The sequence below is a fragment of the Panulirus ornatus genome, chromosome 53, assembly GCF_036320965.1.
Source record: "Panulirus ornatus isolate Po-2019 chromosome 53, ASM3632096v1, whole genome shotgun sequence".
NCBI classification, from domain to species: Eukaryota; Metazoa; Arthropoda; class Malacostraca; order Decapoda; family Palinuridae; genus Panulirus; species Panulirus ornatus.
The window spans coordinates 5,818,521-5,831,611 of NC_092276.1; the positions used below are offsets into that span (position 1 = coordinate 5,818,521).

A 13,091-nucleotide genomic window follows, 5' to 3' on the forward strand; every position below is an offset into this window, starting at 1 on the left:
AAATTTAATGATACTCTCTCACCCCAACTCTCATTTGCCCTCTTTTTCACCTCTTGCACCTTTCTGGAGAAGGCATATGATAGAGTTGATAGAGATACTCTGTGGAAGGTATTAAGAATATATGGTGTGGGAGGCAAGTTGTTAGAAGCAGTGAAAAGTTTTTATCGAGGATGTAAGGCATGTGTACGTGTAGGAAGGGAGGAAAGTGATTGGTTCTCAGTGAATGTAGGTTTGCGGCAGGGGTGTGTGATGTCTCCATGGTTGTTTAATTTGTTTATGGATGGGGTTGTTAGGGAGGTGAATGCAAGAGTTTTGGAAAAAGGGGCAAGTATGCAGTCTGTTGTGGATGAGAGAGCTTTGGAAGTGAGTCAGTTGTCGTTGTCTGATGATACAGCACTGGTGGCTGATTCATGTGAGAAACTGCAAAAGCTGGTGACTGAGTTTGGTAAAGTGTGTGAAAGAAGAAAGCTAAGAGTAAATGTGAATAAGAGCAAGGTCATTAGGTACAGTAGGGTTGAGGGTCAAGTCAATTGGGAGGTAAGTTTGAATGGAGAAAAACTGGAGGAAGTGAAGTGTTTTAGATATCTGAGAGTGGATTTGGCTGCGGATGGAACCATGGAAGTGGAAGTGAATCACAGGGTGGGGGAGGGGGCAAAAATTATGGGAGCGTTGAAGAATGTGGCATTATCTCGGAAAGCAAAAATGGGTTTGTTTGAGGGAATAGTGGTTCCAACAATGTTATATGGTTGCGAGGCGTGGGCTATGGATAGAGTTGTGCGCAGGAGGGTGGATGTGCTGAAAATGAGATGTTTGAGGACAATATGTGGTGTGAGGTGGTTTGATCAAGTAAGTAATAATAGGGTAAGAGAGAAGTGTGGTAATAAAAAGAGTGTGGTTGAGAGAGCAGAAGAGGGTGTTTTGAAATGATTTGGTCTCATGGAGAGAATGAGTGAGGGAAGATTGACCAAGAGGATGTATGTGTCAGAGGTGGAGGGAACTAGGAGAAGTGGGAGACCAAATTGGAGGTGGAAAGATGGAGTGAAAAAGATTTTGAGTGATCATGGCCTGAACATGCAGGAGGGTGAAAGGTGTGCAAGAAATAGAGTGAATTGAAACGATGTGGTATACCGGGGTCGGCGTGCTGTCAATGGATTGAACCAGGGCATGTGAAGCGTCTGGGGTAAACCATGGAAAGTTCTGTGGGGCCTGGATGTGGAAAGGGAGCTGTGGTTTCGGTGCATTATTACATGACAGCTAGAGACTCGGTGTGAATGAATGTGGCCTTTGTTTTTTTTCCTAGTGATACCTCACACACATGAGGGGGGAGGGGGTTGTTATTTCATGTGTGGCAGGGTGGTGATAGGAATGAATAAAGGCAGACAGTATGAATTATGTACATGTGTATATATGTATATGTCTGTGTGTGTATATATATGTATACGTTGAGATGTATAGGTATGTATATTTGCGTGTGGCCATGTATGTATATACATGTGTATGTGGGTGGGGTGGGCCATTCTTTCGTCTGTTTCCTTGCGCTACCTCGCTAACGCAGGAGACAGCGACAAAGCAAAATAAAATATAAATAAATAAATATGGATCTGGAGAAGGCATATGATAGAGTTGATAGAGATGCTCTGTGGAAGGTATTAAGAATATATGGTGTGGGAGGCAAGTTGTTAGAAGCAGTGAAAAGTTTTTATCGAGGATGTAAGGCATGTGTACGTGTAGGAAGAGAGGAAAGTGATTGGTTCTCAGTGAATGTAGGTTTGTGGCAGGGGTGTGTGATGTCTCCATGGCTGTTTAATTTGTTTATGGATGGAGTTGTTAGGGAGGTGAATGCAAGAGTTTTGGAAAGAGGGGCAAGTATGAAGTCTGTTGGGGATGAGAGAGCTTGGGAAGTGAGTCAGTTGTTGTTCGCTGATGATACAGCTCTGGTGGCTGATTCATGTGAGAAACTGCAGAAGCTGGTGACTGAGTTTGGTAAAGTGTGTGAAAGAAGAAAGTTGAGAGTAAATGTGAATAAGAGCAAGGTTATTAGGTACAGTAGGGCTGAGGGTCAAGTCAATTGGGAGGTGAGTTTGAATGGAGAAAAACTGGAGGAAGTGAAGTGTTTTAGATATCTGGGAGTGGATCTGGCAGCGGATGGAACCATGGAAGCGGAAGTGGATCATAGGGTGGGGGAGGGGGCGAAAATTCTGGAAGCCTTGAAGAATGTGTGGAAGTCGAGAACATTATCTCGGAAAGCAAAAATGGGTATGTTTGAAGGAATAGTGGTTCCAACAATGTTGTATGGTTGCGAGGCGTGGGCTATGGATAGAGTTGTGCGCAGGAGGATGGATGTGCTGGAAATGAGATGTTTGAGGACAATGTGTGGTGTGAGGTGGTTTGATCGAGTAAGTAACGTAAGGGTAAGAGAGATGTGTGGAAATAAAAAGAGCGTGGTTGAGAGAGCAGAAGAGGGTGTTTTGAAATGGTTCGGGCACATGGAGAGAATGAGTGAGGAAAGAGTGACCAAGAGAATATATGTGTCGGAGGTGGAGGGAACGAGGAGAAGAGGGAGACCAAATTGGAGGTGGAAAGATGGAGTGAAAAAGATTTTGTGTGATTGGGGCCTGAACATGCAGGAGGGTGAAAGGAGGGCAAGGAATAGAGTGAATTGGAGCGATGTGGTATACCGGGGTTGACGTGCTGTCAGTGGATTGAATCAAGGCATGTGAAGCGTCTGGGGTAAACCATGGAAAGCTGTGTAGGTATGTATATTTGCGTGTGTGGACGTATGTATATACATGTGTATGGGGGTGGGTTGGGCCATTTCTTTCGTCTGTTTCCTTGCGCTACCTCACAAACGCGGCAGACAGCGACAAAGCAAAAAAAAAAAAAATATTTTGTTCTCTTCCATCATTTCTCATACAAGCATATCTGTGAATAACCTTTTGCTGAAATAAGGTGTTGACAATGAATAAAGCCCTCTCAGAATAGGCATCCACAAGATAAATTATGTTCTTTTACTTCTAGCACTCCTCATTTACCAATTACCTTACCAATTTCATCACATCCCATCTTTGCATTCATATCAGCCAGCTATGGAGTCATTCAAATTTCTACAGAAATGCTTCATTTCATCTAAACCTTGCACAGATTTCGTATTTACAGACAAATAAACACATACCTAAGCATACTTCATAATTCCAATCTTTCTTTTCACTCACACTATACCTGACCCATCCTATCCATGGTCTGTAACATACTCCAATACTCTCGGTAACAGCACAATGGCACATCCTTTTCCCTCTTCCCTGATAATTTTCATTCATCCCTATTCATACCACTCCTCCTTCCATGACCTTCCACAACTATCGTTCATCATTACCATTTTCACTCCATACAACCGGCCTAAGGATACGAGTTTCTCCTATCCCCATCAAATTCAAACTGTGGCTTTTAAAATTCACTACAAGCTGCCACCTTTTAATCTCATCAGTTATCCAATTAATATGCAAAGCCATCACCCTCAATTGAATGTCCCTTATGCTCACCAGAACAACTGATAGTTCATGTGTTCCATTCCCTTGATTTTGCTTGTGAAGCGTTTCTGTATTCTCTTTGATTTGTAAATATCTATTTGCTTAATCAGCAACCATTAAGATACAGTAGCATTCAAGATTCCTTCTTATGTAGATATCAAACATTTTCAAAATCAGTTTTGTATCTCTTGTGAATGTTTTCAATATCATACCATTCATTACTTGGCTTGACAATGCTACCTTCTTAATATGTTCTCTGAATCCTTGTTGCTCATCTTGGTTACACCTAAATTTATATACTTTCTCTGTTATGCCTTTATAGACTGCCATAAATTCATTCTTACTTCATCTAAAACTTGTATGGGGTTAGTGTGAGGATCACACCAAAGGATAGGGTGACACTTCTGCTGAAGAAAGAGTTGTGGGAATGTAAGGAAGTGAGCCCCACTCGCAATGATGTAGGTGAAAATGAGAGCGAATTACATGAGGTAGGTGATTGTTGAGGCTTATGCACCTGGTAGGGAGATAATGGAAGAGAAGAGTCTTCTGGCAAGAGCTGAAAGGCTGCATCATTAATTTTGGGATGAGGATCTAGAAACAGTAATAGGCAATTTGATTGCATAAGTAGGTGATGAAAAGGGTGAACAACATGTTGAGTTTTGTGCTGAAAAAGGACTGGTGACTGAGAACATATGGTTTGAAAAGAGAAAAATACATAAGTATAAGTGGGTAAATGGGGTGGATGGTAGGTAGCCAAAATAGATAGGCAAGCAAAAGAGACCTGTGGATGTAAATGTGCTGAGAGGGGCAGGTGGCAGTTGATCACTTCTTAGTGTAGGTGAGGGTTAAACCTTGTAGAGGCTTTAGAGAGAGGATATGATATGGGAGTGAAGGTGGTGGTGAAAGTGGGTGAGCTTGGGAAAGAGGCTTGTGGGAGGAAATATCATGAGAGACTGGGTGTAGAATAGCAAAAGGTGAGTGTAAACAAAACCATAGGGATAGGTTAGGAGTAGAAGTCATTAAGGGAAGTAGACTTACATGTAAAAGTAATGTGTGGCATGTGGAAGGTGGAGTATCAATGTGGGTGTGTGGAAAAAAAAAGTGTACAGTATGAGTGTTACCTGTATGAGAATAATAGGGAGTGGCAGATGTCCATGAAGAAGCAGCAGGTTAAGAAGAAGGTGCAGGAGTTGAACAAATGGACAAATGAGACTTCAGGTAAGAGAGTATTGGCAAACTTCAGAGGGAATAAGAAAGTGTTCTGGAAGAAGGGTAATAGTGTGAAGAGAACAAGGAAGCAAAATGGAAACATCAGTGACAAGAGCAGATAGGAAAGTGGCCAACAGACATAGAAAAGGTGAAGAGAATATGGCATAAGTATTCAGAAAGACTGCTGAATGTATTTGATGATATGGTGGTGGATGTGGGATCCTTGAGGATGTAGATGTATTCAAAGCAAGAAGGATATGGAAGGTGTTTGGTGAAGATGAGAAAGAATGGTGAATGCATGTCCAAGCTAAAGTGTGGAACAGCAACTGAAGTGATGGGATTTCAGTTAAATGTCTCAAGATAAGAGCTGACAGTATTGTTGACTGGATTTTCAATGGGAGTACAACTCAAGCTGAGGTGCCTGGGGACTAGAGGAATGCCTATATAGTGCCATTGTATAAAGGTAAGGGGGACAAAGGTGAACATTTAGACTATAGAAGTATCATTTTGTTGAGTGTACCTGATAAGTTGTATGGGAGACTGGTGACTGAATGGGTGGTGGCAAGCATCAAACTGAGGAGGAAAAATGTGGCTTTAAGGGTGTGGAAGGATGTGTGGATCAAGCAACTGTTTTGTAGAATTCATAAGAGACATACTTAAAAAACAGAGGACTTGTATGTGACACTTATAGATCTCAAGAAAGCGTAATACAGGATTGATAGATATGCTTTGTGGAAAGCGATGCAAATATATGGTGTGGGAGCAAAGCTACTAGCAGTGTATGATGTCACCATGGCTTTAATCTGATCATGGATGGGGTGGTGGGGAAAGTGAATGCAAGGGTCTTGGGGACAAGGGCAGACTACAATCTGTTGGGGTGGAGATGCCATAGAGCTGAGTCCGTTGCTGTTTGCTGATGCCATGGCCTTGGTGGTAGATTCAAATGATAAACCGCATTAGTTGGTTTCTTAGTTAGGGAGAGTATGTGAAAGGAGAAAGTTGAGAGTTAATATGAATTAAAGTATGGTCATTATGTTTAGCAGTGGAGTGAGACACAATGGTTAGACTGTGAGGTTGAGTGGAAAGAACTTGAAGGAAGTGAAGTGTTTTAATGACCTAGGAATGGATATGGTACTGGATGGGAGCTGAACTAAGCCAAATGGTACATAAGAGGCCTAAGATTCTGGGCACATTGAGAAGAGTATGAAAGACAGATCACTGTCTGTCAGGGAAGAGATAGGTATGTACAGAGAGGTACAGTACAGAAGGCTATCGCAGTAGAAAGATGCAAGGCATGCTGAACTAAGCCAGACAGTAGATAAGATGCCTAAGGGTCTGAGCACCCTGAGAAGTGTATGGAAGGATAGGTCACTATCTTCGAGGGAAAAGATAGGTATGTTTGATAGTACAGAGGGCCTACTGCTGAAGAATGATGCAAGGCATGGGCCTCAGATCTAAGAGTATGGAAAAGGATAAATGTGATGGAAATAAAATATTCAAGGACAAGATGTGTTGCGAGGAGGGTTGATTGAACAAGATATGATAGTGTAAGAGAGAGGTGTAGTGATAAGAAGAGTAAGGTTGAGAAAGTTGAAGACTGTGCTACTGATTTGGATATATGGAGAGGATGGGAAAAGAGAGGCTGACTAAGAAGACAAGCATATCAGAACTGGAGTGAACAAGGAGAAAGGGGAACTGATGAGGATGTGAAAGGATGGAGTAAAAGATGCTTTGTGTGACTGGGACCTGAACATGCAAGAGGGTATGTGGCATGCATGGGATGGAGTGACTTTGAAGCAAAGTAGTAAGTATACTGGCCATGACCTGTCGGTGGGCTGAACCGTGGCACATTAAGCAGTCAAGGGAAACCAATTAAAGATCTGTGGGGCTAGGATGACAATAATGAGGCTCTGATTTTGAAGCATTACACATGACTGCCAGAATGTGGATGAGAGCAAATGAAGCTTTTCTTTGTCTCTTCCTGGTGCTATCTCCCTAAGAAGGAAATGACCAACAGTAATAGGAGAGGAAGGAATCTATGTATGCTCACAAAGAAAATGATTTGCACACTGTACCTTGCAGATGAGGATAACATCGTTTAGGTCACATTTTACAATACGAAGCAATTTGGCTCCAGAATTGACCTCACGTTCAAAATATCGATATAGAGGATCCTTAATGTTATCTAAAGTTCGACGCAGTGTGTTGACATACTCAGGGAGGTGAGAGAGCCAAGTAACAGCAGACTGCTGTAATGTCACCATCCATGAAGGTCGACCCTGTGAGCAAAAGAAGCATTCTACAATTATGCACACCATAAATGTTTATCATGAAATGCCCCAAAGAAGAGCTAGTTTATCCATAATTTTTTTCCTTACTTTTCAATCGTCATGTTGAAAAGTATACAAGTTCTTGAACATTTTACCAATTTGGTTTTACAAGTGCTGAGACATTAAACATTAAACAATAAGCTATACAAGAATTTCTATAAAGGAAAGTTAAATATATTTGTCACCAAAAAATGGCAAGCAATGTTGCACAGTATCTGATTTCAAGTCAAAGTGAAATGCCAAATTCATAAGTCAGAGGCACAAGATGATATTGCATGGAAACACGATACCCTTTAGATGAGACTGTAGTCTAATTTAGCTCTTTTTTTTCAGGAGGAGCAGCACAAGGAGGGAGTAGTAGGTAGGAGGATGAGCAGAAGGATGATGTGGGCTAATGATAAACCAATTATTCATTATCCCACTAATAGCATAACATTATGTACAATATTCTTACTTCCACATCCTTGCGCTCAGTGCCAGGCGTTTCATCTCCTCCATATGCTAACTCATCATCATCCTCCAGGACTTGCATCTTCAATAACTTGCTTAGCATATCAGTACCTGTAAACATTATGCATGCCTGTTCATTCTATTTTATGTTAGCCAAGATAGTACTAGCAAATGAATACACTAATATGACCATCTCTGAAGAATGCGTGGAAAAAGGAATCTTTACCTCGGACAAAAATGGTTATGTCTGAAGGAATACTAGTCTCTGCAATATAATATGGTTACAAGGCATGGGCTATTAATAAGGCTGTGTGAAATACTGTGGATGTGTTGGTAATGAAATGTGAGGACATGTGGTGTCTGGTGGTTTGATGAGTAAGTTATGAAAGGGTAAGAGAGATGTGTGGTAGTAAAAAAAAGAGTATGATTAAGAGAGCAGAGGAGGGTGTGTTGAAATGTTTTGGACATACAGAAAGAATGACTGCAGAAGTGGAGGGAACAAGGAGAATGGGGAAACCAAATTTGAGATTAAAAAGAAGTGAAAAAGTTTGAGAAATCAAGGCCTGAACATTCAGGTCACCCCCTTTCTTAATATATATAAGGGGGTGACTCTATTGTTGACTGGTTGGTAAGGTTATTCAATGTATGTTGTATGACTCATGGTGAGGTGCCTGAGGACTGGCAGAATGCTTGCATAGTGCCATTGTACAAAGGCAAAGGGGATATGAGTGAGTGCTCAAATTACAGAGGTATAAGTTTGTTGAGTATTCCTGGGAAATTATATGGGAGGGTATTGATTGAGAGGGTGAAGGCATGTACAGAGCATCAGATTGGGGAAGAGCAGAGTGGTTTCAGAAGTGGTAGAGGATGTGTGGATCAGGTGTTTGCTTTGAAAAATGTACGTGAGAAATACTTAGAAAAGCAAGTGGATTTGTATGTAGCATTTATGGATCTGGAGAAGGCATATGATAGAGTTGATAGAGATGCTCTGTGGAAGGTATTAAGAATATATGGTGTGGGAGGCAAGTTCTTAGAAGCAGTGAAAAGTCTTTATCGAGGATGTAAGGCATATGTATGTGTAGGAGGAGAGGAAAGTGATTGGTTCTCAATGAATGTTGGTTTGCGGCAGGGGTGCATGATCACGGTTATCTAATTTGTTTATGGATGGGGTTGTTAGGGAGGTGAATGCAAGGGTTTTGGAAAGAGGGGCAAGTATGCAATCTGTTGTGGATGAGAAAGCTTGGGAAGTGAGTCAGTTGTTGTTCACTGATGATACAGTGTTGGTGGCTGATTCGGGTGAGAAACTGCAGAAGCTGGTGACTGAGTTTGGTAAAGTGTGTGAAAGAAGAAAGCTGAGAGTAAATGTGAATAAGAGCAAGGTTATTAGGTACAGCAGGGTTGAGGGACAAGTCAACTGGGAGGTAAGTTTGAATGGAGAAAAACTGGAGGAAGTGAAGTGTTTTAGATATCTGGGAGTGGATTTGGCAGCAGATGGAACCATGGAAGCGGAAGTGAATCATAGGGTGGGGGAGGGGGCAAAAGTTCTGGGAGCGTTAAAAAATGTGTGGAAGTCGAGAACGTTATCTTGGAAAGCAAAAATGGGTATGTTTGAAGGAATAGTGGTTCCAACACTGTTATATGGTTGCGAGGCGTGGGCTATAGATAGAGTTGTGCAGAGGAGGGTGGATGTGCGGGAAATAAGATGTTCGAGGACAATATGTGGTGTGAGGTGGTTTGATCCAGTAAGTAATGTAAGGGTAAGAGAGATGTGTGGTAATAAAAAGAGTGTGGTTGAGAGAGCAGAAGAGGGTGTTTTGAAATGGTTTGGTCACATGGAGAGAATGAGTGAGGAAAGATTGACAAAGAGGATATATGTGTCAGAGGTGGAGGGAACGAGAAGTGGAAGACCAAACTGGAGGTGGAAAGATGGAATGAAAAAGATTTTGAGTGATCAGAGCCTGAACATGGAGGAGGGTGAAAGGCGTGCAAGGAATAGAGTGAATTGAAACGATGTGGTATACCAGGGTTGACGTGCTGTCAATGGATTGAACCAGGGCATGTGAAGCATCTAGGGTAAACCATAGAAAGTTTTGTGGGGCCTAGATGTGGAAAGGGAGCTGTGGTTTCGGTGCATTATACATGACAGCTAGAGACTGGGTGTGAACAAATGTGGCCTTTGTTGTCTTTTCCTAGCGCTACCTCACGCACATGCGGGGGTAGGGGGCAGTCATTTCATGTGTGGCGTGGTGGCGACGGGAATGAATGAGGGCAGACAGTATGAATTATGTACATGTGTATATATGTATATGTCTGAGTGTGTATATATATGTATACGTTGAGATGTATAGGTATGTATATGTGTGTGTGTGTGGACATGTATGTATATACATGTGTATGTGGGTGGGTTGGGCCATTCTTTCGTCTGTTTCCTTGCACTACCTCGCTAACACAGGAGACAGCGACAAAGTATAATAAAATAAAAATAATCTACATATAAATGTATTTGCTCAAGCCTAAGCCAGGTGCCTAATTTATAAACCAACCTCAGGGGAGGATGAATAACTGGGATGACTGTGGACTGATTACCGCAACCTATGTGCTTGACTCCAGGTGGCCTGTGAAAGCACCACATTCAACAATGCTATTCTGTATGATCTTAATTCTTCAAAAATCTGATCTCAAAGATCAAGCAGGAGCGAAAGGTATGAACTTCCCCGAGTGAATCCTTGCTGCACCCGGGTAATGCAGATTTCTGATTCAATGAATTAAGTCAATTTGAACCTGAAGAGCCTAAAGAATTTTATTTATATCTTATTATACATAATCACTACTTCCTGTGTCAGCAAGGTAGCACCAGGAAACAGACAAAGAATGGCCCATCCACGTATATACACACAAACACACACCCACATATATATATATATATATATATATACCCACATATGCACAATACATATCAACATATGCATACACATATGCAGACATTACATACATACACATGTACATATTCATACTAACTTGCCTTCATCCATTCTTGTCGCTCACCTACCCTACAGGAAATATGGATCAGCAGTTGTTTGGAAAGACTTTACTTCCTGGTCTGTGGAGAGGGCTATGTGTGTTGGGAGGTAGTAGTTGGCAGGCAGCCAATGATCAGGGAGGTATATTACCAGTACTATCCACATGGGTATCAAGAAGTTTAGTGATAGCTGCACAGTGAGCTAGCACCTAAGGTAGCTGGCTGTCTTTCTGCCTTATCCACTTATGGACAACTGGCATTCTGTCCACAAACATACAATCTTTCCTTGTCATATAAAGTACTTGACAATACAACTTACCCACCTCATTCTTCATAACTGTAGCTTTTCCTGTGGTGAGCAAGATGTGCTAGCCCTGCCTTTTGGCCAAATGGCAGGACCAATAGATAGATGTAGCAGGTAGGAACATTTAGGCAGGAGCATTAGGAAGTGGTAATCAGTAAGAACATTAAGTAGGAGCCTCTGCAGACACAGCATTAGAGTTGCCCTCTGTCACTGTCCTGTTACAGGTACAGCACTAAAGGCTAAGAAGCAGCACTGGAGTTCACTAGTTATGGAAGCTTCAATGCCATGGCCACCCCCTTGAGGGAATTCCAGGTGGGAACAGGTGTTAGAGATACAGAAAGATAGATATATATGTATGTCAGTTTCAAAATACATGGGATTATGCAGAAGGTCAGGCTCTCTTTCCAGATTATATTTAGTGTCCACGTTAAATGTATTTTTCATCTCTTGAGAGTGACTGAATTCCAAGCCAAGTTCTGAAGGAATAGGCATGAGCAAGCTGCAAACAGCTCTCTTGAGGTTCTGTGGAATGGTGATGAAATCAGCTATGAGTAACAAAGGGTGACTGTTATTCATGAAAAAGTGACTGGGCTTTTAAAGGTTATTTTGCCTCAGTGAACATTAGTTCATACTGTTTCTTTAATTTTTTTTTTTTTTTTTTTTTTTTATACTTTGTCGCTGTCTCCCGCGTTTGCGAGGTAGCGCAAGGAAACAGACGAAAGAAATGGCCCAACCCCCCCCCCCCCATACACATGTACATACACACGTCCACACACGCAAATATACATACCTACACAGCTTTCCATGGTTTACCCCAGACGCTTCACATGCCTTGCTTCAATCCACTGACAGCACGTCAACCCCTGTATACCACATGACTCCAATTCACTCTATTTCTTGCCCTCCTTTCACCCTCCTGCATGTTCAGGCCCCGATCACACAAAATCTTTTTCACTCCATCTTTCCACCTCCAATTTGGTCTCCCTCTTCTCCTCGTTCCCTCCACCTCCGACACATATATCCTCTTGGTCAATCTCTCCTCACTCATTCTCTCCATGTGCCCAAACCATTTCAAAACACCCTCTTCTGCTCTCTCAACCACGCTCTTTTTATTTCCACACATCTCTCTTACCCTTACGTTACTTACTCGATCAAACCACCTCACACCACACATTGTCCTCAAACATCTCATTTCCAGCACATCCATCCTCCTGCGCACATCTCTATCCATAGCCCACGCCTCGCAACCATACAACATTGTTGGAACCACTATTCCCTCAAACATACCCATTTTTGCTTTCCGAGATAATGTTCTCATTAATTTTTCCCACAATTTATGTGTACGTGCCTTTTGTTTCTAGTATCCTAATGATACTCAAGAGTCTTTTGTTTTCCTCTATTTCATTCTTGGGCCTTTGTCCTTTTCTTGAGTTTCATGTAATTCCAACCCATTGAAATTTAAAATTTTCTGCCAACCAAAACAGTTATTTTGGAAGGTTTACAGCTCATCTAAGAGTGTTATTCTCATTCTTGCCTTAACCTTTCACATTTCCTTCTCACTGATGCACATCTGGTGCACACATATGGTGTGTTTCTGTAATCACACACTTTACAAACCTCTGCATTTTTTGCTGCTCAGGAGTGATTCCTACTATACTGCAAACAATTCAAACAGCTCTTCACTGAAATTAATTTCCTGAATATCTTAATCTTTCAATACGGCTAAATAAGTCCACTGTGTGTTTACACATCCAATAAACTAAATCTCAACTAAGTACAGTCTGAATGGTTTTTGCTTTCTTGGAATCTATATTTGTATAGGAAATATGCTAGTCTCCAAGCATATCAGGTACATAATGGCTTGAAGTTGTCCATCGAAGATGGTTTTGCATTTAGCACGTTTGTCATCGTTCTTTCTTTCCATTTATTATTTATAATCCTTATTCTTCCTCTTTCTCTTACTTTCAGTAACCTATGAAACTGCTGTGGGTATGAATCCCTCATTCACTGATACTGGATGATGTAAAATGAATCTATATTATATATATATATAAATCTACATTATATATATATATATAAATATATATATATAAGCTTTGCGGAAGATGAAAGCCGGCAAGGCAGCAGGTTTGGATGGTATTGCAGTGGAATCTATTAAAAAAGGGGGTGACTGTATTGTTGACTGGTTGGTAAGGTTATTTAATGTATGTATGACTCATGGTGAGGTGCCTGAGGATTGGCGGAATGCATGC

At 41.4% G+C, this 13,091-nt stretch overlaps 1 protein-coding gene across 7 annotated transcripts in view; it reads right to left on the reverse strand.

Annotated features, from left to right (window-relative positions):
• Dhc64C (dynein heavy chain, cytoplasmic) overlaps positions 1 to 13,091 on the reverse strand; it is a 335,090-nt gene that overhangs the window by 8,992 nt on the left and 313,007 nt on the right. For all 7 annotated transcript variants that reach the window (XM_071692492.1, XM_071692491.1, XM_071692489.1 and 4 more), the window contains 2 exons: positions 7,521 to 7,627; positions 6,812 to 7,015 (listed from right to left, as the gene is read on the reverse strand). In XM_071692492.1, coding sequence (XP_071548593.1) covers positions 6,812 to 7,015; positions 7,521 to 7,627 — 311 coding nt within the window. The remainder of the gene's footprint in view (positions 1 to 6,811; positions 7,016 to 7,520; positions 7,628 to 13,091) is intronic.